This window comes from Phaeodactylum tricornutum, chromosome 10 (genome assembly GCF_000150955.2).
Source record: "Phaeodactylum tricornutum CCAP 1055/1 chromosome 10, whole genome shotgun sequence".
NCBI lineage: Eukaryota > Bacillariophyta > Bacillariophyceae > Surirellales > Neidiaceae > Phaeodactylum > Phaeodactylum tricornutum.
In genome coordinates this window covers 129,053-157,048 of record NC_011678.1, presented here as the reverse complement: position 1 = coordinate 157,048, position 27,996 = coordinate 129,053, and the positions used below count along the sequence as shown (strand labels likewise).

Sequence of the window (27,996 nt, the reverse complement as noted above, 5' to 3'; positions counted from 1 at the left end):
GTGCCTATTGCACACGGACAATATTGAAGTCATCAATTACCAGGTCGAGATAAGCAGGAAAATCTGCAAAGAAAACCACAATGTTGCGGATTTCACCGTGCCATGTGTCGGAATTTTTCGGAACAGTAAATTCCACCTTGAATTGATTAAAACCATTGGGATTCCATGCATCACCAGCATATTCTTGCAAGCGAAACTCCTGCAAATCCCATCTGCTGTCGCGAAATCTAAAACGGAGGCCGGGGCAATCGTTCTTGCGACCGCCAGATGATAATTCGCATTCCGCGCCCCGCTCTGTCTTTGGATCAATCATCTGAAGACTGGCAGTGATTTGCCAAGTTGATCCTTGCACCATACAGTTTCTGTCTTTGGATGAATTCATCATGTATGCCGGGCCATCCCACTCTCGATTTCGGTTGATGGAGCGAATGGCTAACGCAGACTTGTACCCGCTGGTGTCGATGACATCGCTGACCCCTTGAGCGTACCAAAAGCCCTCATGACCAAGTTCCATATTTGAGTTTTCTACAAGACTGGAGCACTCGTCGTCCCAACTTTTGGGAGGTGGGCTAATGGGACGTAGACTAGGGGCTCTAGTAGGGCGCCTTGTAGGCCGAGGAGTTGGCGCAGCGCCTGAAAAGCTTGGCGAAGGGGACTCGGAAACAGCTATCTCCTGTTCCATGTAGCCAACGACTGTGTCGAAATCAAAGGACTTCCCCATGACAGCAAATGCTGCAACAGATTGGAGCATATCTTGAAGGTCGTTGCTGATACCTGTGGGTCGATACTTCAACGCGCTAGGATCTTTTCCTGTGACTGTGGCGTACAGAACGCAGGCAGCCAAATATGTTCCGGAGCGGCTTGGATGACTCCCATCGGATGAGTAGAGGTTGTAGAAATTGCTTTCGCTATCCAGAGGATCCATGCGTAATTCAAGATAGCGATCGTAGATAATTTGAAAGGCCGGCCCCACGGGTGCAACAGTCGTGCGCCGCGTTTCACTGCTTGTCGCTTCGGCAAATTGGCGATACCCTTCAATGAGCCTTTCCTGCATCGTTGGAAAATCGGGAAAAATCCAATGGTTGCGAGAATCCCCGTCACGTCGACCCCAGGTCAAGAAAAAGATAGTTTCAGCCCCTGTGTCTTCGATAAGTTCATTCAACTTTACTGCTGATTGGAGACTTTGGTCAAAGAAACCGCTGACCTCATAGTAGCCGGGGATTTGGCTCTGGTCCTGTAAAACTACAAAATCCCACGGTTTCGGATTGCTTACAAGAGATTGTCGCAGCCCAGTATCTCCAGCTGTACCGTCGGCTTCTTGTAGATGTGTCGTCAAAGAGGCCCCGCCTTTTGTGTTTCTAGAAACTTGAATGTTGTCTGATGAGAGACCCTCGCCTAGCAAGCTGCTTAGCATATGGGAAAGATTGTTTCGAGCTGTGTAGCTGTTCCCGACCATGAGCAAATTCATGGTGTCAGTGGCGACGATAGATCTCAAGGAGAGAAGGACCACGATGATTTCAGAGAGGTACCCCATGATTGTAGAATGACGAGATATTGAAGATCGCTTTGGTTGCTTCACTGATGCGAATCAAATTTATGACAGAATACAGACCCACAATCTTTTGAGAAGAAACAAAAAAGGTGGGACTGATTTTTTTCCGATGCATAAAGGTGCGAAACCGGTCGTTTCGTGACGGAAGTTTCGTCCCAAGGAATTACCTCGCATCACGATTGCAAACAGAAATTTTATTGGGCATTCTTGTAGTTTCCGCTGCGAATGTGCATGATCGGTAAGTAGCAAAACAACGGGGTGCTACATTCACAGTCAATCGTTTCAGTGAAAGTTCAGACTTCTCCACATTAGACTTGGAAAATGTACAGAATTTTCATGGTTTTAACCTTGTCCAGAATCCCGAGCAACCCACAATAGAGAGTCCCTTTCCAGAGCTCATCTGGCTACTTTGCATTCAAGCATAGCTACTGAAGTAGGGCGATTGTTGCTGCCTAGGCCGTATCAAGTCGTTGCATAACGATATTTACCACTCGGTTTATTTGTTGATATATACCTTGAATTTGTAGCTCGTTGTAAGTTCCATCGACTGTGAAACGTCAACATCTGTCCGAACTGTCCAGGCCGACGATTGTAATGTTAAAGTGTACACTTACAGTTAAATCAGGTGGCTTGTCGCTATGATAAGGATAAGCCAGGAGATTCGTCTGTAATGAAACAACAGGACTTACAGTTTCATTGTGGCACAATACAACGCCGACTCGGATATTCTGTCAGTCTTTTGTGACTCCTGTGAAACAACTCACGGTGAGCGAGTTCTGACGTGGGACTGGTAAACCCGCGCCAAAGAACTTTGGGGGCGAAGACAGGAAAGATACCAATCAACAGAAAGGATGATAAGCTATTTTTCTGAAATATGCCCTCATCGAGACGTGGACAGCTTTTGGATCTCCAAATCTTCCTCGGATCTTTTGCAATTTCCTGTGTGACTGCTGCTCAGCCTGATCCATCTTTAAGAACCTGTTGACTAACCATAAGGTGTAATCCTACGCTATCGCCGTAAATTTATCTCAAGAGTTCGAGAAGCAAAATGAGTGACAGTGACTTCGAGCAAATCAATCTTAGCGATGCTGAAGAAGACGACGAAAACGTAGCCCAAGTTATCATGGAATTCGGTGAATCCTTTCTTCGATCCGGAAAGGGGCCGGGTCCCGAAAAACTGGACGAGGTCTCGACTTCTTCCGCTTTCATCCAAGTGAAGCTATCCAGTATTGATATCTGTGCGAAATTAAAGCCAGATGAAGACAAGGGAGTTCTCTCTGAAGGCAGAGCTCACGAAGAACACAATTCGTTTCCTCAAGCAGACGAGCATTCGGAGTGTTCCTTTACTGAGAAAAATTCAACGGCTAGCGCGGCCGAATTCTCGACAATCAGCGATTTCGATTTGTTGTCTATTGGTGGGACCCGCCAATTTGAATGCAAACGCTGTTCCATATTCAATTCTGGACTAGATGTGATATGCTCTGGATGCGGTATTGCACTGGTCCCCAACCCTTGTCTAGAAGCTGACGCACAGCTTGCAAAATCTATGGAGATGAACGAAAAGAAGCGTGCGTTCGATCTTCTGAAAAGAGAGGAAACCATGCGAAAACAAATATGGGAACAGCCTTTGTTATTTCAGGCAGAAACCCTCACTCGTGATATTCTAGAGGTTGTACGCAGATATGAACCATTCTTATTCAACGCGCTACCAGAGGCGGATCTGATGATCCAGGCATCCCGCTTTATCGAGTTTGCGCGCAATCCAGGCACTACAATCTCCTTGGCGTATCATTTCTCGACAAACACTGAGCAGAGAATGGATCAAATCCGTGCTGACGGCTTCGTACCTCCAGTGGAAACAACTGTCATTGAAGAAGTGACGCAACAATCATTTGATGATTCTGCAGACACTCATCGGGCGCCTACTGTGTCTAAGAATGGCTCTGGTGAGGGTCGCGACGATACACCTGACGAGATGGGTTGGATCTTGGCGTTTTTGGGAAGTGCGGAAGCCACTTCCTCCAACGACCGCACTCTCAAAGTAACGAACGAGACTAGGAAAATATGGAAAATGGTCAATTCCACCCAATGCCTTCCGATCATCTGTTTTGAACCATCGTATGCCGGTACCGATGATGTTTGTCGTCTTTATAACAGTCTCTCACAGGTTTGCTTCGATTTCTTCAGTACCGACTGGGTTGCGTCAGAACGCATGCTATGTGAGCTCGGTTGTGTATCAGACTCTCCCCGCAAGAAAAAGGTACGGCGCGACGACTACGGAAAAGACCTTGCGACTACGGACAGAGAAAGAGAAAGTAGTCGGGCTGCGCCTTCTGAAGCGCGTTCAAGTTCCGAAACGTCCTTCGATGTAAATGTCTTTGCGGGCCCCGATGCGTCGGAAGGCCGCGGCCGGCTCAGTCTAGAAATGAGGGCGTCCCCTCTCCCACATTCTGAAGAGACATTGGACCAGTCCAAGCAACGCGAAGAAGGCGTCCCTTCGGCCCAGCCCCACTCATACTAGAGGACTCAACTGATTTACGGTTTTACTGTTGTTGATGTCCAATGAAGTGTCACCGTAGCAAAGTTTCGATGAGTACCATATGATTCATCGAAAGCTCTACATTTTAATACATTACATCATCTATAGACATTATAATTCTATCCAATCAATCCACCAAAAGTTCTTCGGTCAGCACTCCGTGTCAAAGATACACATCCTCGGCAGTCACAAATCAGCGTGCCAGCAGCAGCATTTTCCGCCCACGGGATCGTTTGATGTCGGGCCAATCTCCATTCGCCAGCTTGTCGGATCCATTTTTGCATGGCAAGTAGAGTCGCCCCCTCTATAGCGGAGGGAAACTCAATGACTGTCGAAAATGCCAATTCCTTGGAAATTATCGTTACATCCGCTCCCGACACCCTCATCCCGGCAGGTCGATTCCCTTCTTGCAGGCAACTCTTCCAGTCGTCCAGTCGACCTCCAGCCTGAATGACGCCAGTTACTTCCTTGCACTGCTCTTCCGCACAAACCGATCTCATCTGTTCTAAGTTCCCTTGAACGAGCGCATCGTAGAAGAGGTCCATCTGCGACAGAACGTTGTCGACGTCTTCCTTGGAAACGTCGTTTTCGTCCAGAATATCGGTAGGGCGCAGATGCTGTCCCAACATCTGAATCCACGATACCGGACGAGATCCTTGGCCGGATCCGAACGACCTACCGCTCGACGAGAGCCCAAACCACTTAAAGTCTGACCCCTCGGAAAGAGTCGCAAAGTAGGTTTTCCACTGGAGAACGACTGCAGGTTCCGCTAGCCAGGTGAATCGTTCATTCGGCAAGCCCCAATCGGCACGAGTAGATCCGTCTGTGGGTATAACGACTACGTACGTGTTGGCCTGTGTCAATCGACGACCCAGGACCCGCAACTCCTGCAGCGTCGGTGCCAATTCGGCCGCGGTGCCGGTGACGGCAATCACGCGACTGGCGGATTTCCTTTGGAGCTGTTGGATGGAGACGGGCTTTGCGAAAGCGGCATCCGCTAGAATAGATGTCGGTAAGCGTATCGTGAGTGACAGCGCTGCGAGTTCTTTTTCGAGACGGGTCAATTGTTTCGCTCGGCGTTGGTTCTCACGAACGAACGCGGCGGAACACGCCAGACCGAGGACAACGGTGAGTGCCGTTTGCGGCAGAGACAAGGCTTCGGCATTAATTTCCTCGGCTAAAGTTGGACTAGCGAAACACGTGAGCGCAAAGAGCGCCGACAAATTGATTCGCAAAGGCTCACTCTGGTTGAGTGAATTGTACTTGGCCAAGGCGTCGCCGCGAACCGAACGCCAGGCGTACAAATCAAAGACGGGCTTGGAAATATCAAACGAATCGTTGGATGACAACGCCAAAGCCGCGCTGCCTAAGCGAACGCGCGTGTAAACGCCGCCGCTGCTACTCAGTAGAGGCTTCGTCCTCGGCTGTGGACTTCCCGCGCACCGACGTATCGGCACAAACCCCGCAACGGCTGATACCAACAGATGGGTAACGAGTAAAGGAAGCACGAATTTCATCTCTGACCAAGGGAAGTTGGGATGCACCTGACTCTGCGACAGGAGCGCATATATTGTTCGGCCTCCTAGTGTCGCCGTCTTTCGGCATCCTTCGCCATGGTTGCGGTGCTTGAGAGAGGGAAATACCCGTATAATGGCTTTCGGGAACCCGACAAACCTAACTCTAGAAGTAGGGCGCACGTACGTGACATTCCATGATCGGCTGACTGCGGACGCACTGTACTAGGTAGCACGCCCATTGACAGTGAGTGTGGGCCCCCGCACCTATTTACGGAATAGATACTAACAGTTAGCTATCTACTGCTACATACGTATCCGATACAAGACTCGGACGAAGAGACGCGTTCTCGAGTCCGACAACAACATGGGGGACTCGTGTCACTCCGCTTTCTTGCTTAGACGTTAGAAAACCGCTTCATGAGCAGTTCTTTAACTATGATCAAACATGAGTTGGAAGGTGAAAAGAAGATTGGCACACTCTTTCCATAAGTAAATGCCAACCCGAATGTGGAGTAACACATGTTTCCGCGACTTCTGTCTTCCTCCACCGATTACGGACGATTTTCTCAATCTTCGACGTACCATATCCAGTTTCTCTGGAGCGATTGCCCAAGAATTTGATCGCCATGAAGCTGGCGTTCAATCTATCTACAACGGCACTATCGCTTTGTGCTGTCTGCTGTTGCAATGTGCTTCTTACGCAGGCCCAGACGCCGCTGATTCTACTCGCCGGCCAATCCAACATGGTTGGCAGTCCCAACGAGGCCGGAGAAAGGTACGAGCAAGACGTGCTCGCCCGCACTAATACCATCCAGCCGGGATTGACTTTCGACAACCTACTGCCCTTGCTCGTCTCACCAGCTATGCAGCAGACCAACATAACAACGGAGTTTCGTCGAGAACTCGTCGACCTGCTCACACGAATCTTAGGATACGTCCACAACGGTACCGATGTCGTTCCCGAACACCAAGTCGACCTCTTGATCGAGCTGGGACAACGGTTTCCTACTCTGTACACGTCTCTCGCAGACCCACTCGGGAATGTTTATTGCTCGGATGTGACTCCGCCCATCGCGGTACAAGAATTCATGTCCGCGGTGCCTTTGTCTCCCAACAGTGGATGCGGTAATCCGTACGGCCCCGAACTAGTCTTGGGCCACACGCTCGGATTCCTTCCCGACGGGAAAGAGTCGGGCAGTGACCTATCTTTCATCATGCCCAAGGTTTCTCGTGGAGGCACACAAATCCGCGGAAACTGGTCCAAAGCGGAAGGTGACTTGTGGAGTACACTCCAAAGTCGTATCGCGCACATCGACTCCGTCAGTACCCAGTGCCAAACCGGCAGCGGATGCTCGTGGGATGCCTTTGTTTGGTTTCAGGGAGAGAACGATTCCATGGACCAGCTCAACGCCGAGAACTACGAAGGCGATTTAATCACCTTTTTGGCGGACGTTCGCGCGGAATTGTTCGCGGCGGGCACGCGCTATGCCGCACCGGAGGAAATCCCTGTCGTCATTGTGCAGATTGGTAGCTTTTTCCGCGCCCGTGAGTTCGGAACCGTCGTGGCACGCGCCCAAGCCAGTGTGGCTGCTAGCGACGCGTTTGCCAGCATTGTATGGACGGACGATTTGGGTACGTTCTATCACTACGACGCCTCGTCACAGTTGATCATTGGCGATCGCGTGGCTCGAGCCCTGGAAGGCCTGTGGAAAGATACCATCGTCATGCCCCCTTTGGATCGGTCCTGGTTTGGCAGCTGTCAGCAAAATGGTCAAAAGTGCCACACGAATGCCGCTTGCTGTGGTGGTAAATGCGCCTATTCAAGATGTGGTACATGATACATGAGTCAACATTGCTCTCTTGGGTAGCGACAAGCTCGCAAATAGTGGCAAGGAAAGGGGGCAGATTATGCAACAGTGAAAGAATCGAAATAGAGATAACGCTAAACTTTAGACCTTTACAGCAACATTTACCAACACATAAATTTCCTGAGTCCGAGGCTTCCAAGTCTGCGCTTTTTAAAGTTACAAGCTACCAACTCCGTGGGCGCGAAAGAGTGTGGACCTCATTAAAAAATACACACGTTCACACTTTCAACAGAGGTACCAACTCCATAAATATACACCGAGCAGTCGCAAATTTTTCTCATGGTTTGTTTTAATTCTTATTTTCGACTAGATTTGCTAACGCTTAAAGAATGGATCAATTCGTTGCTTCGCGAACTGGTAAATGTGTCAATAAAAACAGCTTCTGTCTCCGACCCATCCCTCTGCACATGCAGTATCGCAGGTCCAAACTCCGTCCCATCCGCTTCATCCACATTATCAAAAGACCTACAACGCTTGATAGGCTCCGTCGTGCTGAAATGCATGACCGGCGGTGGCGTAAAAAGGTTGCGGAAAGGCACTCGCGTTCGGATTTGCACCGTCCGACTGCTGCACATCTTCTTCATCCTCTTCACCTTCATGCATGTGCTGCTGTGACATTGCTTCCGAACCCTCTTCGTCGTCCTCCCGGCCCCGCTTTTTGGAAGGTGAATTGGGACTTTCGCGTATTTTCTGTATGTGCGGGGCGACCCAGGCAAACCCAATCTCCTCGAGACTGGCAATACGTTCTTCTGTCAGTTGCGATTTCTTGCCCCTGCGCTTCAAGCTGTACTCGGATCGTTGCTTCATAACCCATCTTCCAAAACATTTGTCTGGTGGATAGGACTGAGGCACATGAGGATGTCCGTGAATGGCCTTGTATTCCAGCAATTGATCGTAGCGCTTTTCCCAACCAACAACCTTGGCAAGCCGCCATTGCAAGCCAAGCTCAGTGAGCTTGGCTTCACGGGCCGGTGGAATCATAGGACGGGGTTTGCCTCGCATGACGCGCTGCCCAGTCTGCTCCAGATCGGCTTCCGCCTTTTGTTCGCGTTGCATTTTGACCCATTTACCGAGTGGGCAAGATTGCGGAACATTGCAATGCCCGTGTTGGGCTTTGTAATCCACGAGCTGTTGAAAGCGCTTATCCCAACGATTTTCGTTGTCGTGATTGAGAATGGTCCATTCGAAATCGAGACTGGATAGAATCGCTTCGCGTTGTGGAGTAAGGCGATTCGGATTCTTTTCGAGATTGTCGGGCTTCGATTTGGGATGCTTGAGGTACTGATATGTGCGGCGTTGGACGACACACCAGTTGTAAAGCTCTTCGTTTGCAGCCTTGTCGACTTTTACGTCACCGTGTTTCGCACGGTATAGGCAAAGTTCGTAAAGCATATCGTTCCACGGACGAGCATTTCTAGACTTCTTGTTGTAAGTGTAGCGAAAGGCTCCGTTGGCGAGTCGCTTCTTGTTAGTAAGCTGGCTTTTCGCGGGGCTTGTGTCGGCTGCTTCATTTGAATTGTTGATTGTGGAAGTGGCGTCGTTATCCTCGGTAGGTTCCGCAGTTCTAGAAGCGTCTGCAGAGCTCGCGAGTGACCCGAGTAGAGGAGGGGTCGCCGTCGGAATTGCCTCGAGAGGAAGGTCGCCCAAAACGTCTCCATCCAGCGCCAAAGTCGCATTCGGTGGCACGGTGGAAGTATCGGCCGTTGCATGCAGCCGTGATGGGTCGTCGGGAAGCAACGCCTCCTCATTCGTGAAAGCTCCCGTTAAGGTCGTTGTAGTCGTAGCAACGGCTTCAAGCGGATCGTTGGAAAGACTTGGCAACTCTCTGGCGTTGGGATTGTTGGTGTCGTTCATAATTTTAAATCTTTCAGAAAAGGGAAACGGAGGTGTTTCTCACTCTCTTCACTCGATGGCAATGTTGCAAAGGAGACTTACAGTTACCACAACAAGCTAAAGAGAGGTGAAGGTAGATTCGAACGATGGATTTTGGTATCAGCGTTGTGCTGAGTGCGTTGGCGAGGAGCGCTAGAGAGTTGCCGAATGGCTCCACCTCAACCTTCTGCGCAGCGACTGCAACCAGAGAGAAGCAAATCGATCAAGACCAAAGAATGTGTCTTTGTGACATATTCTTGTTGGTTAATCATACTGACTGTGACGGCGATTCTATTTGAATTTATATCTCTGGTATGTTTATACTGTGTAAATAGTAAGTCTTTTGGTTTGTCGGTTGTTGGCACATATATAGTACGTGAATCCCACTGACATACGCCCTCCCGCGAGAAGCACGTGTACTTTGTCCTGTTCTCTCATTTAACAAAAGGTTGTGATGCCTTGAACAATCGTTGGCCTGTGATTGCCCTAAAAGATGATCTTTTCCAGTCGGCAATGAAAAGAGCTCCCGTGGTGTATTTTAGATTAGATTTCCTTTACATGTTTCTGGAACCATAGAATCTCTTCCATAATTGCTCTGGCAAAGGAAAGCAGCGACGGATATATTTTGGGTATGGAAACAATAGCAAATTTTAGGGGAAGAGAAGAAACAGAATTGCCAAACAGGCAGTAAAAAGTGACAAAATTATGCCTCTAGAAGATCCAGTCAATGAAGTTGTGGCACCAAAAGGCTGGAGATCCCTGGAATTCCTCTGCAAGCCTTTCAACGGTACAACTACTGGATACATAGCTATCATTAAAACGGCATTATGTATTCCACTCTTGGTTCCCAAAACTGTTATTCCGAAAGCGAGATAAGGTAATTCGCTTCACCAGAATACTAGAATCATCTATTTCTACGCCTGTTAAAGTCACACCCAAGGCTGCCTGCGGAGACAATCTGTGGCGGCCGACTCTCTTGCACTTTGACTATGACGCTTGTAGCGAGCATGGGAAATGCATCCGAGCAAATCTCTAAGCATCGTGAAACCGCAGTCAATTTAATCCTACTTAGTACAGCAGTGTGTACCGTACATACAACTTGCATTGACTCGTGATATAGCTAATACTGAATAAAGTAGACCGGAAAGATTTGTACAGATACGTGAAATGAAATATGGTCCTTCCAAAGGATTGCATTGCAAAGGAGACTTTTCACATATGTAAAGGAATCACACGTTCTCATCACCACCTAATCGTCGATTACGATCTTTCAGATAGCTATTGATCTCCTCATCTTGAAGAGCCACCTCCGTCGGCGCATGCTCTGTCTCAGTACTATTGTCTGAATTTCCAGTGCTGTCATCCATTCTCTCGCAGTCTACAGAAGCAGTCGGCTCCAAACTGTCGTTGTTAGAATGCTTGGTAAGCTGGTCCTTCGTACGGAGAGATTTGGTTTCTTGACCGATGGCCTTCTCCAGAGCATGAAAGTCAACGTCAGACTGCTCCCCGAAAGTGTCTCTCCGTTTTCTTTCATCTAGACAATTTCGCAACACCATTGCAAGAATTAGATCCGCGAAGAGAATTGTGGTCACCAGCAACCGTCCAATCAATTCGAGAACAACCCTGACAGCTTCCCCGTATGTCAGTAGGCTAATTCCAGTGTCTTCAGCCCCTTTGCTTTCGCCGACGGGACGGATCCCGGAGACGTACGCAGTCAAAGCCCAGATTACCACCACAACCACTCCTAGCTTAAATGTTCCAGAGCCAATCCGGTATGTGAGCACACTCTGCTTTTCCACAGCAGGTGTGGAAAGACCGACAAAGAGCGAGCCGCGAGCTACATAGATCTAGGGAGAGCAAACGACCATGGCCGTCCCGACAAACAACAAAGTATTTCCAGCAACTTGAGTAACACCTACCAGCGCGACCAAAACCACCACGGAGTAGAATGGGGCGCACATGATAAGTATCCATCCTGCTAGGGAGGAATGAGGGAAAAGGGCCCGCACTCGGAGTGCAGCTCGAACAGCTCCGCCCGGAATGTGATTACCACCGGAAACAGTTGCAAGGCATAGCCCAGAGCAACCGAAAATTTCAAGGAAACGACGAGAGCGGGATCCAGCGAATCCCGTACTTCGCTTTTCAATACCAATTCTAGAGGGAATAGAGCTGGAAAGATCGGCAAGACGAACGAAATGAACCATCCGATTCGTCCTTGCTATATATGGAGCAATCTTATTGACTGTGAATGAACGTCTTCGTCGCTGGACAACGAGCCACGCAACCATGGAAGCATTGGTGAATGCTTATGAGATGCAAAGTTATTGGGGGGAAAGCCCTATTGATCAGTCCAACACCAAAAATTGAAAGATTGACCTGCTCAAGTTTCTGTCGGCCTTCCGTAAGGAACGGTTCGCGGGAAGGATTGCGCAGTGTCACCTAAATGGAGGTCATCTTTGTGTACATGAGTAGCTTTTTACACGCCCGTGAGTTCGGAATCGTCGTGGCGCGAGCCTAAACCAGGCGTCATGGACATATATGCCGGTCCCATCTGGACAGACAATATGGGTCCCTTTCATCTGTACGACACTTTGTCTCAATTATTGGTCTACGGAGCTCAAGCATCGGAAACTTTGTGGAAAGAATCTATTGTCATTAATGCCCAAACGTTCAACAAGGCTGCCTCCTCCGCGGATGTCCTTTTAAAGTCGAATGCGATGTAGATAAGCGAGGAGACTGTTTGTGATTAAAAGAAAGGGAACAGTAACTTGAATGATTTGATTCCTTCAATAAGAAAGCTTCAGAAGAGTATATGAGACCGAGACGTCAAGATATCCGAAATGGCTTTTACTGATCCCATAATTTTGAGCAGGCCAAGCAAAAACCAATCCGACAAGCCCTGATGAAAAGTGAAGGCGATGTCGCAAGCGGAGCGTCCGCGACTACCAAATCCGTTGGTATAATCAACGAACGGAAGGAAACCAAGTAGCCATGGCGTTGCTAATGGACCCTGCAGAATCCGTAGGAGGAGTTATTGTTACAGTTGATGCGAAAAGTACACGTTTTTTTGGAACTGTATATGATATATCTGTAAATTTGAAAGTGGAAACATATCATGGGAGATCGGCGAGAGCATGTATGCTTGTTTCGGAAACAACCTTCGTCCTTGTCCCCTTCAGAAACCCGGAATTATTCGGTCTCGAAATTGGCCAGGTCAAAAACAAACGCCGCTTGACAAACCGACCTTGCACTTACCGTCAGACGCGAGCTTCGTATCTCTGTACATGAAAGACGTTTCATCCTTACATCCAGGTCTAGTGGACGGGAACTTTATTTTCGCCTGCATTGCAATCCCTCGCGAGAAAGCCGAGATTGGTCTCTGGAACGATCCGGGACGACGTCTCTGTAATAGTTTTGTGGTTGACTGTGAGAACATCGTTGCTGTTTGACGGCTTTGGATCCTCGTGCATTCTGTCCAACGAACGCATCTATCGAAAGGTGAAATCCACGACCAATAACATTATGGAAGCACCGATTGCGGAGGTCGAGGAAGGTGCTTCCGCACCCTCCGCTGCAGATGCGCAAGGAACGGTAGCATCCGGAGCCGAAGTACCGGAGTCTGCGGAACTGCTCGATCAGCCATCGTCGGAACCCGCCTCTCGGTCCACATCCGCGTCCCCAACGGCCCCTTCCAATGGCGCTACCACCACAACACGGCAGACGTCGAAGAAAGGAGGTCGAGGTGGACGTTCCCTGTCGCCTGTCTTTGACACCGCGACAATGGCGGCAGTGCAACAAGCTGTGCCCATTCTTACCGACATGGGCTTTCACGGTGTGGCGACCTTGCTGGGGACGTCGTCCGCTGCACTCGTGCTCACTCCTTCCTCCAGTGCTAGTAGTACGGTGGCTTCTTTTGGGAGTGCTGCTGCCGGGACTGCTACACTTGCAACGGCGACCCACTCGAAAGGTAGTCAAGCCGCCACCTCGGTTGCGCCTGCGACAGAACTAGTGCAAACAGCAGCTTCCAAGGCCATCCAGGATGTCCCACCCTGGATACACTGGTCCAAAATTGATACGGCTCCGCAACTGAAAATACTCGATCCAGCTCATCGCTTGCAGCTCAAATCGAATCGGGGCTACCGGATGTCTAGAGCCAACGTGGGCGTGTCGCCCTCCTCCGCCGTGTCCACCCATAACCCCAACACGGCTGCTACGCCATCCTTCTTAACGTGTTTTTACTACGAGTGTTGGATTCTCCCGGGACCATCTGCTCACGAAATTTGGCAGTCCTTACCGCCCAATGCGAGGCTGGGAGCTGGTTTACAGAAACAACTCGACCGCGCACTCGCCTGGGAAGAACAGCACGGTTATCAGGATGGTTCTGGCGGTACCGCGAAAAAACGTACGCACGAAGCAATGAATGAAGAGGATGACGATGGGAGTGACACTCAGGGGCCTCCCTCGTTTGGAGGCCACGTGCGGTTAGGCTGGAGCATGCGCACTGGGGATTTACAAGCGCCCGTGGGGTACGACAAGTGGAGCTACGCGATTCGTGACATCAATGGATCCATTCTACACCAGTCGCAACGGGACGACAGCTGGAACGACGGGGAAGGGTTCACCGTCGGCGATGTGGTGGGATGTGCGATTGGCTTGGATCAGGGCGAGCCCAAATACAATCACATACGATTTTTCAAAAATGGGTCCGGTCTCGGGCCGATCGTTCTACGCAAAGGCAAACGCACGGGTGGGGAAGCATTCTCCGGTATTGAATCCGGCACCTATTACCCGGCCGTATCTAGTTACATGGGTGGAACAGTTCACGCCAACTTTGGCCCGACCTTTGTTTATCCACCGCGCAAACTGCCAGCCGGTATCAAGATTGCTCCGCTCACGGATCTTAACCCACCACCCTTGGATCCCGACGCGGCCGTGGCCAAACTTGCCAACGTGATCAAACTTTTTCGCAAACCGGAACAACAGCAGAATCTCAGGGCCGCGATACGAGCCGAAGCGACGGTGATGTGTCAATCGTATAACAACTTTTTGGAGAAACACTTGCAACAGGTCCGAGCGCAACGCTTGGATCGAGATTTGCCCGTAGACGACTTGCCGCAACCATCTGTCGACGCAGAGAATTCCAACATCAATGTCAATTAAACATAGCGCGACGCGACTAGTTAACCTTGTTTCCACGTAAACTTGTGCAATAGGAACGTGAGCGACCGGAATTCGTTAAAGTGCAGGAAGAGCAAGTCTTCATCTTGCGATGCGAGGGGATTGGCCAGTAGCTCTTCCGAAGCCTTTTCGGTTTGTATGTGAAAATCTTGTTCCATGTTGGCCAGGAATTCATCTTGTCCCTGGCGTCCCGTATTGGGGGCAACGTACCAAAAGACACCATTGGGTTTGGTCAACAACCCTCGAATGGTTTGGGCCAGTAGCGGGACCATTTCTCTTTGGTAGATCAAATCCGACCCAATCAAGCAGTCGATCCTCTCGTCTGGCCAGGTAGTGGGGTCCTGCCAATTCATGTGACGGGATTCAATCCAGTCGGCATCGCTTCGCTGTTTAGAGAAACTATTCAATTCCAAATTGTACTGCATGTTGTCAATTGTCGTGCCGTTGAAATCCGTCAAGTAAATTTTGGAAGGACGCGTAAGCATTTGACCATTTGCCAATGTTCCTTCGATCTGTGCTGGGTATGGTTCTTCGTCCCCTAGTGGTGTACCGGCGGTGTGGGAAGCAGCGGCAGCCAATACGAGGCCAGGAACACCACATCCCGCACCCAGCTCCAGCACAACCTTGCTGGCAAACAACTGTGGTTCCAAGCGTTGTTGTTGCGCCATCCACGAGGCCGTGACGAGCGATGCGGCCCAAACTCCCAATCCGGTCGTATCGTGTTCGGGATTCATCGTGTTGTCCTCGCCACTGCTATTGCACAAAATCGTATCGTCTTCCGTTCTCGCCATGGCTAGCTCACGGACCTTGATGACTGTTTTTGCACTGTTGAGACTTTCGCTACTAGGTACCCGAAAAATAAAGTCGTGCGTTACGGACGAAGATTCGGTCGCATTCGTCCCCTCGGCATTGTATTTTCCATTGTTAGCGTTGGAGCTGGTTTGCATGAGGCGTTCTTCTGATGCTGATTCATGGGCCAACAAGGCTTCTACTGTGTCAGAGTTTTGACTGGTAAACCCTTCGGTCAATGCGGAACGGCCAAAGGCATTCTTTTGCAACACATCAACAATCGGTTGTGTAGGTGTCGTGGTCGTCGAGGCAGATGGCGCTTGCAGGAGTAGATTGACCACCTTGGTGTGTCCGTTCATGGCGGCCCAGTGCAATGGAGTATTTCCCGAATCGTTGGGAACGTTAATATTTGAAGTGCTTGTAGCGAGATTACCGTAGACGTGAAGTAACAGTTGTGCAATGTGGGTGTGACCATTGGCCGCCGCCATGTGCAGCGCCGTATTTTGATGGCTCGCGTCACGAAAAAAGATCAGTTCGGGATACACTAGAAGAATTGCCTTGACAACGTCAATGTCGTCGTAACGTGCTGCTTCTAGTAGTTCCAGTTGGCAATCCTCCAGTGTGTACTCGCTACCTTGTCGAATGGATGCCACCAAATCGTCCCATTCGTCCTGCGAGAGTGCCGACGGAATGTCCAGAGACACCATCGTCGCCGTATCGGCCGCAACTGCGGGAGAAGTTTCTTCTTCGCCCGTCGTTTCCTTCGCCATTGTCTGGTTGGCAAAGTTTGTTTTAAAATCCGGCACGATAGACTAATCAAAGCGGAAGCGGTAGAGAACGAAACAAAAAGGTTGGTTCCTTCCTTAAAAGAAAAATGATTGGCTCGTGGGTTGCAAGACACGATTGTCTTCACAAAAACTGGAGAGATGAGGCTGACAAAACCTTGTCCTCGGAGGTGAATCTTCCCGAAACGCAAGGATTATATCCATCATGAGACAGAACGTTTAATGGATTGCCACGTCATTCCAAAGCTGAAATATATGCAGAGTTCGACATGGCCTAATTCTAGAACCTCGAATAAGTTACCATCGAATATGAGTACCGTATTAGAATGGCTTTCCTATAAGATAAGAGCGATGGACATCGCTGGACTTGCACCATGACTGAAGTTCCGCAATCTACTCTTTTCACCAAAAGTCGGTTTTTGCACCTCTTGACAGACATTCCATTAATCGTCGATTGTTTTCGCGGATAGTGAAGGAGTCACAAGCAAGATCTTCCTTCCTGTGCGAGTTCTCTTTACAGCTTTGACAGCGATTTTATCAGTCCGTCAACTAGAGTTACAAGCTCGAAGGGTCTACATTCACGATGCGTGCTTCATCTATCGCCTTCCTTCTCCTCTTGTGGTCCCGTAATGTGACAGCCTTCGCACCCATCCAGAAAATCCCGGCGCACCGTGGGCAGTCTGCGTTGACACATCTCGACTCCGTCTCCACGTCGGATGCGTTGACGCAGAGTACCGGTGCGTACACCGCGACGTCATCGAAGAGCAACATCGCGACTCCCATCGACAGCCAGGCTGAGGATACGGTACCGCTATCTCAACCAAAGGCGGTCTCGAGCTCCGGTCGGGGCCTGTCTGGACCCACCAAGGCCTTTGTGTTCCTGGCCGCGGTGATTGCCGCCGGTATGGCGACTACCGCGGGCCCAGTGGATCTGGCTGTACTTGCGACGTTGGACTTTGAGGCATTCGATTTCTCTAGTTTGATCCCCACCGGTAGCAACAGCGATTCGGCTTCCAATGTCATCTCCTTCAGTCTGCCCACGATCGATTGGAGTCTTTCCACTGGTGGCAGCTCCTTGTCTAGCTCGACGGCATTTGATTTTCAAAGTGCCTGGGACACTTCGCCAGCTTGGGCCTATCACGATGCCAACCTGGCGAAATTGCAGACCAGCTTCAAGGCGCTCCAAGCTGGCCTCCAAGACAAGTCTCTCACGCTACAAGCTACCGTTGCGAACCTGCAAACCACGTTGGCTACGACCTTGACGCAAGTGCAAACCTCCTTGGCTACAGTTGCCCCTCCCTCCGTGGAATCAACGCTGGATACAGTACAGACCTGGCTGGAGGCTCAGTCCTCTCGTCTCCAACAAGACATTATGGATCAAGTTTCGCAAGCCCGAAATGTTATTTTACCCGCCCAGTGGCAAAGCTTGCAACAACACGCTGCCGTGGTCGTAGAAAACTCGCAACATGGCATCTATGATGCGCAGCAGCGCTTGCTAGGCAGCACAGCTACGGAGATTCGTGGTTCTCTCCGCCCACTGAAAAGTGTGCGTTTTGATACGCCCACATTCAATTTCTACTTCGACACGTCCAAGGTCACGGAACAGCTTTCCTCTTCGGCTATGAAGTTGGACGGCTGGCAAAACAATCTAAAGCAAGCGGCATCGTCCGTTCAGGAATCGATTTTGTCCGTCCAAGAGTCAGTGCACTCCAGTACCGTTCCTTCCATTCCCGATGCCGTCCAGGCTACCGCAACGGACACGCCGGTCGAGACTGTACTAGCGGAACCAGCCCGGACGGCAATTCCTAAAGCAATCACCGGAGCTCCGCAATACGCGGTACCTGTCAGGCCCGTGTCTTCGTTCAGCACAGACTCCGAATTTCTCAAGTCACAGCTCAGTTCGATGAAGTAGGCGACTTCATCAATCAATTTACACGCACAGAAACAGCTATTCCGAATCGACCAGTGCTTTGAAAAGGGATCCATATACGACCAGCAGACTGTCGTGCAAAGAGAGAAATATCCGAGAGACGCACCCACACATTGACCTTTTTCCCGTATCGATAGTCTCGCGCGAAAGTACCCCTATAAGACGGATGGTGGATGCTCCTTTCAAAAAAATACAGAGAATAACAATCCTAGTTGTAGTTTACAGTTAGTTTTCGCTATCAGCGAACGTTCGCTTACTGTCAGTGTTAGTATTGCTGACTGGGAACGCAAAGAGGAAATTGACTGACTGTGAACAACATATATACGTTCGTTGTGGTTTTGCCTGTTATTCGGAAGTTACATGGAACGAGATTTTCGCGTTTTCTCTTGAGGTCAGATTCGGAATTATCTGGCCACCTGTGCTGGTATCGAGCCTTTCCAGAATATTCTTGCTTCTCGCAGTGGCATGTGTGACACAAAAAGAACGTGCCTTCCCGACGAAAGATATACCGCAATGCAAAAATCCGTAAACAGCTGTTCTCTATTTTCCATATCGACCAAAAAGACTATTTATGTCAGCAGATTCGAAACGGTATCCAAGTCAAGCGACTTGTTTAACGGTCCCAGCTGGTTCCGTTTGCCACAGAGGTTGGGCACTGGAGGCTTGCGTGCTTAGAACCGTTACCCTATAGTCCTGCGATCAGGCTGGTGTTGCGCAATCTTTCCGGACCGAGTGTGCACCCAGCACACAGTTGTGTGTAGTGTGAGCGAACATAGATAGTTCAGCATATTAGGAAACCTTGGAGCTTCCCACAACAATCGAGATATTGAGCATCCCCATGACGGAAGATGCCGGAGCCGGCACGATTGCGTTCCTGCAGCGTTCGCTACAAGCGAACAACTCGACGGATTCCACCGAGGAGGCAGCCTCGTACAACGACGGCAGCGTGTTGCGCGATACCTTTACGGTGTACGGGTCGATTTTGCTCGTAATCTTCATCGCATTTTGCTGGTTGCGGCGCAAGTATCCACGAGCGTACAACGTCCGAAATTGGGTCGAAGATATTAAGACCCCGCTCGCCAAAGACCAGTTCGGTTTCTTTTCGTAAGTCCACGGAAGATCCATAGATGTGGCGCTGTCTCTTGTTGGGGGTAGCCACGACAACAACATCTGCATTAACAGTATCCCGCTCACGCGTCTTTTCCTTCCACAGGTGGATTTGGGAGATTTCCACCATTACCGAAGACGAGATCATGGACGAATGCGGCTTGGACGCCTTGTGTTTCGTCCGGATCCTTAGCATGGGCTACCGCATCAGCTTAATGGGTGTCTTCAACGCCATCTGGCTCATGCCCGTTTACGCCACGGCTGACGTATCGGACGACACCCGCGGTATTGTGGACCGCATTGTCGAAGTCTCCATTGCTCATGTTCCTGCGTCGTCGCCCCGACTCGTAGCAACGGCTTTGGCTGCCTGGATCGTCTTTGGCTACACCATGTACCTCATTTTACAGGAATTCGAATGGTTCATCGACAAGCGTCACAAATTCCTCGCCAAACCTCGACCCCAGAACTACACTGTCTACGTCCGAAACATTCCCATCGAATACCGCACGGACTCGGGCTTGGAAGACTTCTTTCGGCAGTGCTTTCAGTACGAGTCGGTCCTCGAAGCCAACGTGCGCCTCCGGACACCCAATCTTGCCAAGCTCGTGGCGCAACGAAGCGTGCTCATCGCCAACCTCGAGCACGCCATTGCGATTGAAGACATTACCGGAGAGGCGCCGCAGCGATCAGCTTCACTCAAATCCTCCCTCATGATTATGGGCGGGGAAAAGGTCAACGCCATTGAGGCTTTCGCCGAAGAACTCAAAGCACTCAATGCGGATATCAAAGCACGTATTGAAGAGCTCGAAACCAAAAAATTGTCCCAACTGTTCATGCAAGATGTGGAACAACAGAGTTTGGCGACCTTGGGACACTCGGTGGCCGGGCGCGGCGATTCAATGTATGGAGCAGGCGACAATGTGAACGCGGAGGAGTGCGCGTCCTTGACACCTAGTGCCCTGGCGGTTGTACCGCGTCCCAACGGATATGGTACCGAAATCTCCAACGTAGAAACTGCCATTTACAACGACGTTATTGTAGAGGAGGAAGACGACGATGGAGACTTGTCGACTCTGGCCAGTCGTCAGAACGTGACCAACCACAGCAGCTCATCGAAGTCGATTCTGGATGCCAAAAAGTCGATCAAGCAGTCAGTCCACCTTTTTAAAAAGGCCGCCAATGCGGTCAAAGACTCGGCTGTGGCGGTAGGAGAAAACGCCGCCCACATGTTGCAAACGAACGCCGACGGTGAGAGTTACGAAGCAGGTTTTTTAACTTTTACCAATCTACGAACAGCACAAGCGGCTTTACAGATGCTACATCACAGCAAGCCGTTTTCGATTGAAGTGCAAGAGGCTCCGGATCCGCAGGACGTCTTTTGGTTCAATGTAGGACGCACGCACAAAGAATTGCAGATGGGAAATTTGTTGTCGTTGGCAGCCACGACTGCCTTGTGTCTTCTTTGGACGATTCCCATGAGTTTCATTGCTTCACTGTCCACGATTGATGCTCTCCGCTCGGAATTTGATTTTATTGACAGCTTGCTGGATGATGCCCCCTTTTTGGTTCCCGTGTTTGAGATTGGAGCGCCCTTGTTGGTCGTGGTGGTCAACGCGTTGTTACCCGTGATCCTACAAGTCTTCTCCATGATGGAGGGCCCTGTGTCTGGGGCAGTTGTGGAAGCTTCGCTCTTTTCTAAGCTTGCAGCCTTTATGATTATCCAAACCTTTTTCGTCAGTGCAATTTCTGGTGGACTCATGCAGGTACGTGTCAGCAAAAACGGAAGGCTACAACAAGACTGTCGTGTAGTGGAATGGTGAGCTCACGCGCATTTGCTTTTGATCACAGCAACTCTCCGAGATGATAAATGATTATACCCTAATTATTGATTTGCTGGCAACCTCCTTGCCCGCTCAAGCAACCTATTTCATTCAAATTATCTTTGTGACTACGGTTTTTTCTTGCGGTATGGAAATCTTGCGAGTCATCCCGGTAATTAAAGCAGCATTGCGAAAGTGCATCGGACCTCGCTTGACCAAAAGAGAGCGTCAAAAAGCATTTATGGGTTTGCAACCTCTGGGCGACCCGCTAGATTTTGAATTTGCGGATTTTTCTTCGAACATGGTAAGCTCCTCACGTCCAAAGTAGGATCAAGAAACGCTGGAGTCGAAGCTCACCTGCATGCCGCTCTCCATTTCAGGTCCTATATTTTGTGGTCTTGTTGGTGTACTCGGTCATTTCGCCCATTACCAATTTCGTGGTAGCCTTTTGTTTCGTCTATATGGGCTCTATCTTTCGACATCAATTCATCTACATTTACCCGGCACGTTCAGACTCTGGTGGCAAGATGTGGATAAACTTTATTCGGGTGCTGGTCTCTTGTATGTTTATCGGCGAAGTCACAAGTACGTTAAATGAAGCTGAAACATGTGATGCTTTTCGCCTTGTTTCTTACTATTTGCTGGGCGTTCCTTCTGTTGTTCAAAGTTATGGGCTTACTCGGTTTGAAGAAAGCCGCGAGTGCCGTCCCACTCATGGTCCCCTTAATCGTCACCACTATCCTTTTTTCAACATACATCAATCAGCAACACTTTCGAGTGACAGAGAATCGTAAGTCTTGCTTCCGGTCATTCCATGCCAGTTCGCACATTTGCTTTCAGAGGTATCTCATTTCCTTTACTTACAGTTCCGAGTCGTGAATGCATCAAGCACGATCTTCGAAATGGACCGCTCTTTAACATGAACCTCTTGAAGAATGCCTACTTACAGCCGGAGATGCAGGTGAAGGAAGGTACGAAATTCTAGTTGTCAAGTAGCTTGACTTACATCCTATCTATATCTCATGATATTTTGTTTTATGTTTTTATCCTTCACAGCTTTTCCCGAGGTAAGCACAGATCGCGAATTGTCTCTGGGCTTGCACACTGAAGACGAGGGCCAGTACCTGACTCCTGAACCGTCGGAGAATGGGAAGTGAAAACGAAAACCGCGCTCTGGCGGCTTTTCCTGGCAGCTTCGATGAAGGTCTGGTATCCTAAAAAGAAATCTTTCAACAGTAAAACATCATACTTTCGCCGCTGCGGTAGCACGTTGGTCTGCGTTTTACTGTTAGTTTCGTTACAATAGCCATCTTCGTATTTCTTCCGAGAGTCAGTCGGCGCGAGCTCTTAGTACGTTTGTCAGTCCGTACCCAAATGGATTTCTGGTTTCATCCTGAAAGAAATGATAGGTGTTTGTACGTTTGTTCAAATATATATGTAATGACTTTTGAGACAGTGAGAAACAGATCCATTTATTGCCATCCTTCTCCGAAGGTCTTCGGGTTTCAGACCTCCTTAAATTTTCAATGTGGAGACGTTATTTGCTAATTAGGAAGCTCACAATTCGGCAAAAAATAAGACAAACTCTTTCGTCGTCAATTTGGTAAATCACTTGATATGAACGAAAACTTCATTATCCACCCGTTAAGGCCTGAGTATCATCGCTTGCAGAGTTCCGGGGGAACTGGCAGCTCGGCTGGTGGAGAAACGGAATTCGATGACAGCCAGGTGCTACGTCAGACTTTCATGGTGTATTTGCCTATACTGGTAGTTGTAGTATTGTTGTTCTCACTGATACGCCGAAAATATCGCCGCGCATTCAACGTTCGTAGCTGGCTGGATCCAATTAAGACACCGCTTGCATATAACCAGTACGGGTTCTTTTCGTAAGTGCCTCACGCAGAGTGGAGAAGTGCATCGCAGTGTATAGATCTTGTCTTACTTTTTTTCAGCTGGTTTTGGAAGCTGAAAAGCATTTCTGATGACAAGCTCATGGATGAGTGCGGAATGGATGCTTTGTGCTTTGTCAGAGTACTGCGAATGGGTTTCAAAATAAGCCTTTTGGGCGTGCTTTGCTCGGCCGTGCTCATGCCGTTATATGCCACCGCTGACGACTCGCAAAACACACGCTCTATCACCGATAATATTGCACAGCTAACCATAAGCCATGTTCCTGAAGGATCTCCACGGCTTTTGGGGGCGGTTATAGCTGCTTGGATTATTTTCGGATACACAATGCGATTGATATTGAAAGAATTCGTTTGGTTCATTGAAAAACGACACAAGTTTCTTGCCACCATCCGGCCTCGCAATTACGCGGTTTACGTGCGAAATATACCAAACGAACTTCGATCTGATGCCGAGTTAGAAAACTTCTTTCGTCAGTGCTTTCAAAGCGAATCCATATTAGAAGGGAACGTGGCGCTTAAAGTTCCTGAATTGTCGAAACTTGTGGCCCAGCGCGAAGCTGCAATTACCAAATTCGAGCACGCTGTGGCAGTTGAAGACCGCACGGGCGAAAAGCCACAGCACGCTCCTTCTCTCGCGTCGGCAATCAGAGGTTCACTAAAGGGGGGAGGAGAAAAGGTGGACTCTATAAATTATTTTGCATCAGAAATCAAGGAATTAAATCAAGTCATTTCGAAACACATTGATGATCTAAACGAAAACAAGACTTGCTTCTCGCATGATGTGGAGCAGCCACATGCTTCGGGCTCAAACAGACAGATAAGTAATGGGGTACGAAAAACCAGAAGCGATTCAGAAAACGAAAGGTATGGTAATATGGAAAGAACGGGTCTCCTTTCTGTATCGGAAGGCCGTAGCGACCACAGCGTCAAGGAGGATTGCTCTACTTCCCCACGAAATGACATTGACACCCCGAATGGAGACCCGGGCAAAATAGAAACGGCCGAGAATGCAGGATACAATGCCTATCGCGCAACCAACGACGCGACTCCTGGAGACTCAGAAGGAAAAACAAATCCTGGTATCGTCTTGAAAAACGCCACCAAGAAATGTAGAGAATCTGCTTCATCCATTGGAGGTGCTGTCAAAGACTCTGCCAAGGCAGTGGCGGAAAACTCTACAAGTTTGTTAAAGAGCGCGGAAGATGGCAAACCCGAAAGCGCCGGATTTTTGTCCTTTCGCAGTCTCCGTTCAACTCACGCTGCCCTGCAGCTGATACATCATGGCACTCCTTTTACCATGGAGGTCCAGGAAGCGCCAGCACCAGATGATGTTTTTTGGTTCAACGTTGGTCGCGGACATAAGGAGCTGCAAGTAGGTCGACTTATGTCGTTCGCAGCAACTGCTGTTCTTTGCCTCTTCTGGACAATCCCAGTTAGCTTTGTTGCGTCGCTGTCTACCATCGAATCTCTGCGAGCAGAAGTTGGTTTTGTCGACGATCTACTTGATACGCTTCCATTCCTTGCTCCATTCTTTGAGATTGCAGCGCCGCTACTTCTTGTTGTCGTAAATGCGCTGCTCCCGATGATTTTGAGAGTGTTTTCCATGATGGAAGGTCCAGTCTCTGGAGCTGTTGTGGAGGCCTCCCTATTCACCAAGCTCGCCGCCTTCATGATTATTCAGACGTTTTTCGTAAGCGCAATATCAGGTGGATTATTGCAGGTAAGACATCCTTCGTCGAGATTACAAACCATTGCAGAATTCTTGACTGGTCTCGCTTACACGCACTTGAATAACATCAATGGAACAGGAACTCTCATCACTGGTCCAAAGTCCCACATCAATAGTTGATTTGCTCTCCACGTCACTGCCTGCGCAGGCGACGTACTTCATTCAAATTATCTTTGTAACAACGGTATTTTCTTGTGGAATGGAAATTCTCCGTGTTGTGCCACTACTCAAAGCAATGCTGCGTAGATTCCTTGGACCTCGACTCACAGAAAGAGAGCGACAACAACCCTTTCTCACGCTTCGACCGTTATCAAACCCTCTTGACTTCGAACATGCTGGATTCTCTTCAAATATAGTAAGCTTGCCTGTCCCTCTTTTCGGTGCACAATTTCCATCATCTCACAAGCTTCTCTCCCACATCCCAGGTGTTATACTATATCGTCTTTTTGGTATATTCCGTGATCTCGCCGCTGACAAGCATCGTTGTTGCATTTTGCTTCGCGTTCATGGATTCAATTTTTTGCCATCAATTTGTATACATTTACCCCAACCGTTCTGATTCAGGAGGAAAGCTGTGGCTGAACTTTATGCGGGTTCTAATTGCCTGTATGTTCGTAGCTGAGTTTACAAGTGAGTCAAGGATGAAACTTTGTACATGTGACCAGTTCGCCATTTCTCTTATGAACTTGCTTCTTTACTAAAGTTGTCGGCCTTTTGGCGTTGAAGAGAGCGCCCATAGCCACTCCGCTCATGGTCCCATTGATTGTAGTTACAGCGCTGTTTTCAGTATACATCAACGAACAGCATTTCAAGGTGACAAAAAATCGTAAGTTCCTGTGCTACGGTGTCCCCATAAGTTTAGTTGTCGGAATCAAACGATCCTTGTTCATACTAACTTTTGCTGGCTTCCTTCCTTCTGGCCAGTTCCATGTCGAGAGTGTACTTTCAAAGACATAGAACACAGTTCAACTTTCGATTCCGCTTTTCTTAAAGACGCGTATCTGCAACCCGAATTACAAACCAAAGAAGGTATGTTCTCACCAGTCAGTAGCTTTATGCTGTGTTTGGTGTCAACGAGTCTCACAGCAAGATTTGGTTTCGCCCGACTGTAAACAATTCAACAATTCCCCAATCCCCCCCCCCCCCATTCTAATTGCAGCTTTTCCGAACGTCAGTAATCAGCGACAAGTGCAATACGACCTTAAATGATAAGTGACAAAGTTCACGGTACTGCCACAACATTCGATGAGGTAAGCACACCTTTGCGCCAGCCTGAACTCGTCGATTCCGGCTGATTTGCAAAGCTTGCTGATTTCTGATTTTTTTAGTGCCTCGAACCTGTATGTAGTCAGGGACAACTCTTCTTGCATTGTTTCATCGTTTCATCAACTCTAGAAGCAATTCAGAAGCATAATTCTACGTAAGAACGCATTCAAAAAAGAGCTCACGACATTCCTACTAGGAACTTGTTAGCACTTCACTTCTTGTGTTAATTCCACCCTTTAGACCTTCTACCATCCTTACTTATGTATCAACTAGATACGTTCAAAATTTGGGGAAGCATTGCGGTGGGCCATGTTTTCCAACCTTCCGACGAGGGGACTACGAAAGACAGATTATGGGTTTTCTGGTGAGCTCGGTAAAACATTCACAATAGCTGAAAACTCATCTCCAAGTTTTATGTGATAGCCTGAATCCCATATCTCCCCATTGCTTATTCGCAGTTCAAGTTCTGCCGTCGCATTCTGCAACTTGGCCCAATCCGGCTTTGTCGTTAGCAGAGGTGTGACAATCGACGAAGTAAGCAAGCTTCTTCTCGGCGAGACAGTTCCGTAAAGAGAAGCCAAATCCGAGTAGTTGCGTTCGTTCGGCTCCGAGTTGTTGCTTGGATTTGAAGTATAATCCATGCACGAGCCAGTGTCTTCATTTGAAAAATCTTCGTCACCATGGGGTAGACCAAACCCGTGTCCAATTTCGTGACAAAGGGTGAATAACCTAGTTGCCTCTGATGAGGTCCCAAGGAAATATTCATTCAAGCGAGTGGTGCTCGCAACGACAAATCTTCCTCTCAACAAGACAGTGTTCATTCCGTGCCAAGAAGTGGCCCCGTAGTCTCCGTTACAAATTTTGAAAATTCCAAACTCGGGTTCACAGGCGGGTTCTTCTTCGACTTTCGCGATCGCTAGTGTCAGAGCATCCGGAACGCCATTGTCCCAATTCTGCACTGCCCGAACAAGGGTTGCTTGCCAATCCTCTGTCATTGCGTTGTGCAAGGTCAGCTTTAAACCGTCTCCATTATGTATCGTTGTTACCTCACCGTTCGAGTTCGTGACCATACTCGTGGTCTGCCAGCGGTGGGCCATTGGAATCCATACGTTGGAGGGGCGTGGAGTACTTGTGCTACCAGGTAAGTTAGCTGATGAAGGCAGGGTGGCAGGTACTAATAATGGCTCTTGTTCTTTCGATGGTGCAAAGGTGGCGGGATATCGAGCAGTGGATGGTAGTCCTATTGGGATTCCTGTTGGGTATGGTGTTGTGGGTATCATTGACGGCGGAAACAAAGGACTCGCGGAGGGGGATATACGGATGGGTAGCGGAGTCGAAGTCCTTGCCGTTGGCAACGGCGAAAGTTCTGGAGTCTGGATTGGTGTTGATATAGCCATTGGAGATACTGGTTCCATTGCGACAAGAGTTGGCGACGACGATAACAGTGGTTCATGAGATGGAGCTTCTGAAGATGCTTCTATCGACGAAGGACTACCACTGGAGACCACTGCATTCGGCACGGCGGTAGGCGCTACAGGAAATTCGTTCTGTGCGACAGAATTAGGCTCGGCAGTCGGGTCGGTAGTGGGGCTAGCAGTAGGTCTGGCGCTAGCTTCCGAGATTTTGCCATCAACTGACCCGCCATTCTCGGAAGATGACACCAGTGAGCTTTTCGCATCAGGATTTGCTCTGTTGTTGCCATTGCGGGCCGACACTACTACTCCAAGGGTAATAGCTGTCACCACTACAACCACAAACAGTGCAAATGCTAGCACGCAGACAGTGCGCCTGAGCACTCGCACTCGCTCCCCAAATGAAGTATCCTCGGATCGCTCTCCACTGGTACAATCATCTTCGTCAGAAAATTCGATAGATTGTTCCAAGTCGCAATCCACGCCTTCTCCGGACTCTGTCCAACGCATTGCTCTTGGTGGGAGGACCGACCAACGCCGCCTCCGATTCGAGAAAAATGAATGGCTTCACCTATAGGTTCTCGGAAAGTGGTAAAAAAGCTTATCGTAACCATCCTATCCCGACGGAGTTGGGCAGATTACGGATTTCGACTATGTAAAATGTATGTGTGTGATTCCACCCACTATGTTTAGGAAACAATGATTAAGAAAGCTAAAATCCG

At 49.1% G+C, this 27,996-nt stretch overlaps 13 protein-coding genes across 13 annotated transcripts; 7 read left to right on the top strand and 6 right to left on the bottom strand.

The window, feature by feature from the left end:
- Positions 1 to 4: 4 nt before the first annotated feature.
- On the bottom strand, positions 5 to 2,233 carry PHATRDRAFT_46378 (predicted protein; the record flags this gene model as incomplete). Its single annotated transcript, XM_002180731.1, has 1 exon — positions 5 to 2,233. The coding sequence occupies exon 1, from the start codon at positions 1,532 to 1,534 to the stop codon at positions 5 to 7; it is 1,530 nt and encodes a 509-aa protein (XP_002180767.1). The 5' UTR covers positions 1,535 to 2,233.
- A 269-nt stretch (positions 2,234 to 2,502) lies between these two features.
- Positions 2,503 to 4,088, top strand: PHATRDRAFT_46377 (predicted protein). Its single transcript, XM_002180918.1, has one exon. The coding sequence runs from the start codon at positions 2,601 to 2,603 to the stop codon at positions 4,071 to 4,073; it is 1,473 nt and encodes a 490-aa protein (XP_002180954.1). The 5' UTR covers positions 2,503 to 2,600; the 3' UTR covers positions 4,074 to 4,088.
- A 122-nt stretch (positions 4,089 to 4,210) lies between these two features.
- On the bottom strand, positions 4,211 to 5,644 carry PHATRDRAFT_46376 (predicted protein; the record flags this gene model as incomplete). The annotated part of the gene is made up of 1 exon (XM_002180730.1): positions 4,211 to 5,644. The coding sequence occupies exon 1, from the start codon at positions 5,606 to 5,608 to the stop codon at positions 4,211 to 4,213; it is 1,398 nt and encodes a 465-aa protein (XP_002180766.1). The 5' UTR covers positions 5,609 to 5,644.
- A 580-nt stretch (positions 5,645 to 6,224) lies between these two features.
- Positions 6,225 to 7,446, top strand: PHATRDRAFT_46375 (predicted protein; the record flags this gene model as incomplete). Its single annotated transcript, XM_002180917.1, has 1 exon — positions 6,225 to 7,446. Exon 1 carries the CDS (start codon positions 6,235 to 6,237, stop codon positions 7,444 to 7,446), a length of 1,212 nt encoding a protein of 403 aa, XP_002180953.1. The 5' UTR covers positions 6,225 to 6,234.
- Positions 7,447 to 8,184: 738 nt separating this feature from the next.
- On the bottom strand, positions 8,185 to 8,679 carry PHATRDRAFT_6732 (predicted protein; the record flags this gene model as incomplete). The annotated part of the gene is made up of 1 exon (XM_002180729.1): positions 8,185 to 8,679. A coding segment is annotated over one exon (495 nt), but the record flags the coding sequence as incomplete, so codon positions are not given.
- Positions 8,680 to 10,577: 1,898 nt separating this feature from the next.
- PHATRDRAFT_46373 (predicted protein) lies at positions 10,578 to 11,636 on the bottom strand (the record flags this gene model as incomplete). The annotated part of the gene is made up of 2 exons (XM_002180728.1): positions 10,578 to 11,195; positions 11,268 to 11,636. The coding sequence occupies 2 exons, from the start codon at positions 11,634 to 11,636 to the stop codon at positions 10,578 to 10,580; spliced, it is 987 nt and encodes a 328-aa protein (XP_002180764.1).
- A 703-nt stretch (positions 11,637 to 12,339) lies between these two features.
- On the top strand, positions 12,340 to 14,508 carry PHATRDRAFT_46372 (absent, small, or homeotic discs 2; the record flags this gene model as incomplete). The annotated part of the gene is made up of 2 exons (XM_002180916.1): positions 12,340 to 12,561; positions 12,667 to 14,508. The coding sequence occupies 2 exons, from the start codon at positions 12,340 to 12,342 to the stop codon at positions 14,506 to 14,508; spliced, it is 2,064 nt and encodes a 687-aa protein (XP_002180952.1).
- A 99-nt stretch (positions 14,509 to 14,607) lies between these two features.
- On the bottom strand, positions 14,608 to 16,125 carry PHATRDRAFT_46371 (predicted protein; the record flags this gene model as incomplete). Its single annotated transcript, XM_002180727.1, has 2 exons — positions 14,747 to 16,125; positions 14,608 to 14,651 (listed from the first exon to the last, which is right to left on the bottom strand). The coding sequence occupies exons 1-2, from the start codon at positions 16,083 to 16,085 to the stop codon at positions 14,608 to 14,610; spliced, it is 1,383 nt and encodes a 460-aa protein (XP_002180763.1). The 5' UTR covers positions 16,086 to 16,125.
- A 469-nt stretch (positions 16,126 to 16,594) lies between these two features.
- PHATRDRAFT_46370 (predicted protein) lies at positions 16,595 to 18,257 on the top strand. The gene has a single exon (XM_002180915.1). It carries the CDS (start codon positions 16,684 to 16,686, stop codon positions 18,010 to 18,012), a length of 1,329 nt encoding a protein of 442 aa, XP_002180951.1. The 5' UTR covers positions 16,595 to 16,683; the 3' UTR covers positions 18,013 to 18,257.
- A 611-nt stretch (positions 18,258 to 18,868) lies between these two features.
- PHATRDRAFT_36312 (predicted protein) lies at positions 18,869 to 21,285 on the top strand (the record flags this gene model as incomplete). Its single annotated transcript, XM_002180914.1, has 3 exons — positions 18,869 to 19,134; positions 19,244 to 20,900; positions 20,986 to 21,285. The coding sequence occupies 3 exons, from the start codon at positions 18,869 to 18,871 to the stop codon at positions 21,283 to 21,285; spliced, it is 2,223 nt and encodes a 740-aa protein (XP_002180950.1).
- A 266-nt stretch (positions 21,286 to 21,551) lies between these two features.
- Positions 21,552 to 22,114, top strand: PHATRDRAFT_36311 (predicted protein; the record flags this gene model as incomplete). The annotated part of the gene is made up of 3 exons (XM_002180913.1): positions 21,552 to 21,747; positions 21,824 to 21,928; positions 22,014 to 22,114. The coding sequence occupies 3 exons, from the start codon at positions 21,552 to 21,554 to the stop codon at positions 22,112 to 22,114; spliced, it is 402 nt and encodes a 133-aa protein (XP_002180949.1).
- A 460-nt stretch (positions 22,115 to 22,574) lies between these two features.
- PHATRDRAFT_36310 (predicted protein) lies at positions 22,575 to 25,708 on the top strand (the record flags this gene model as incomplete). The annotated part of the gene is made up of 7 exons (XM_002180912.1): positions 22,575 to 22,843; positions 22,910 to 24,587; positions 24,676 to 24,951; positions 25,022 to 25,226; positions 25,300 to 25,422; positions 25,554 to 25,625; positions 25,683 to 25,708. 7 exons carry the CDS (start codon positions 22,575 to 22,577, stop codon positions 25,706 to 25,708), a joined length of 2,649 nt encoding a protein of 882 aa, XP_002180948.1.
- Positions 25,709 to 26,212: 504 nt separating this feature from the next.
- On the bottom strand, positions 26,213 to 27,784 carry PHATRDRAFT_36309 (predicted protein; the record flags this gene model as incomplete). Its single annotated transcript, XM_002180726.1, has 1 exon — positions 26,213 to 27,784. The coding sequence occupies one exon, from the start codon at positions 27,782 to 27,784 to the stop codon at positions 26,213 to 26,215; it is 1,572 nt and encodes a 523-aa protein (XP_002180762.1).
- Between the last annotated feature and the right edge of the window lie 212 nt (positions 27,785 to 27,996).

Bases quoted from the DNA above. Each gene is read 5' to 3' on its own strand.
- PHATRDRAFT_46377 (XM_002180918.1), top strand. From the start codon at position 2,601: ATGAGTGACAGTGACTTCGAGCAAATCAATCTTAGCGATGCTGAAGAA.
- PHATRDRAFT_46370 (XM_002180915.1), top strand. From the start codon at position 16,684: ATGCGTGCTTCATCTATCGCCTTCCTTCTCCTCTTGTGGTCCCGTAAT.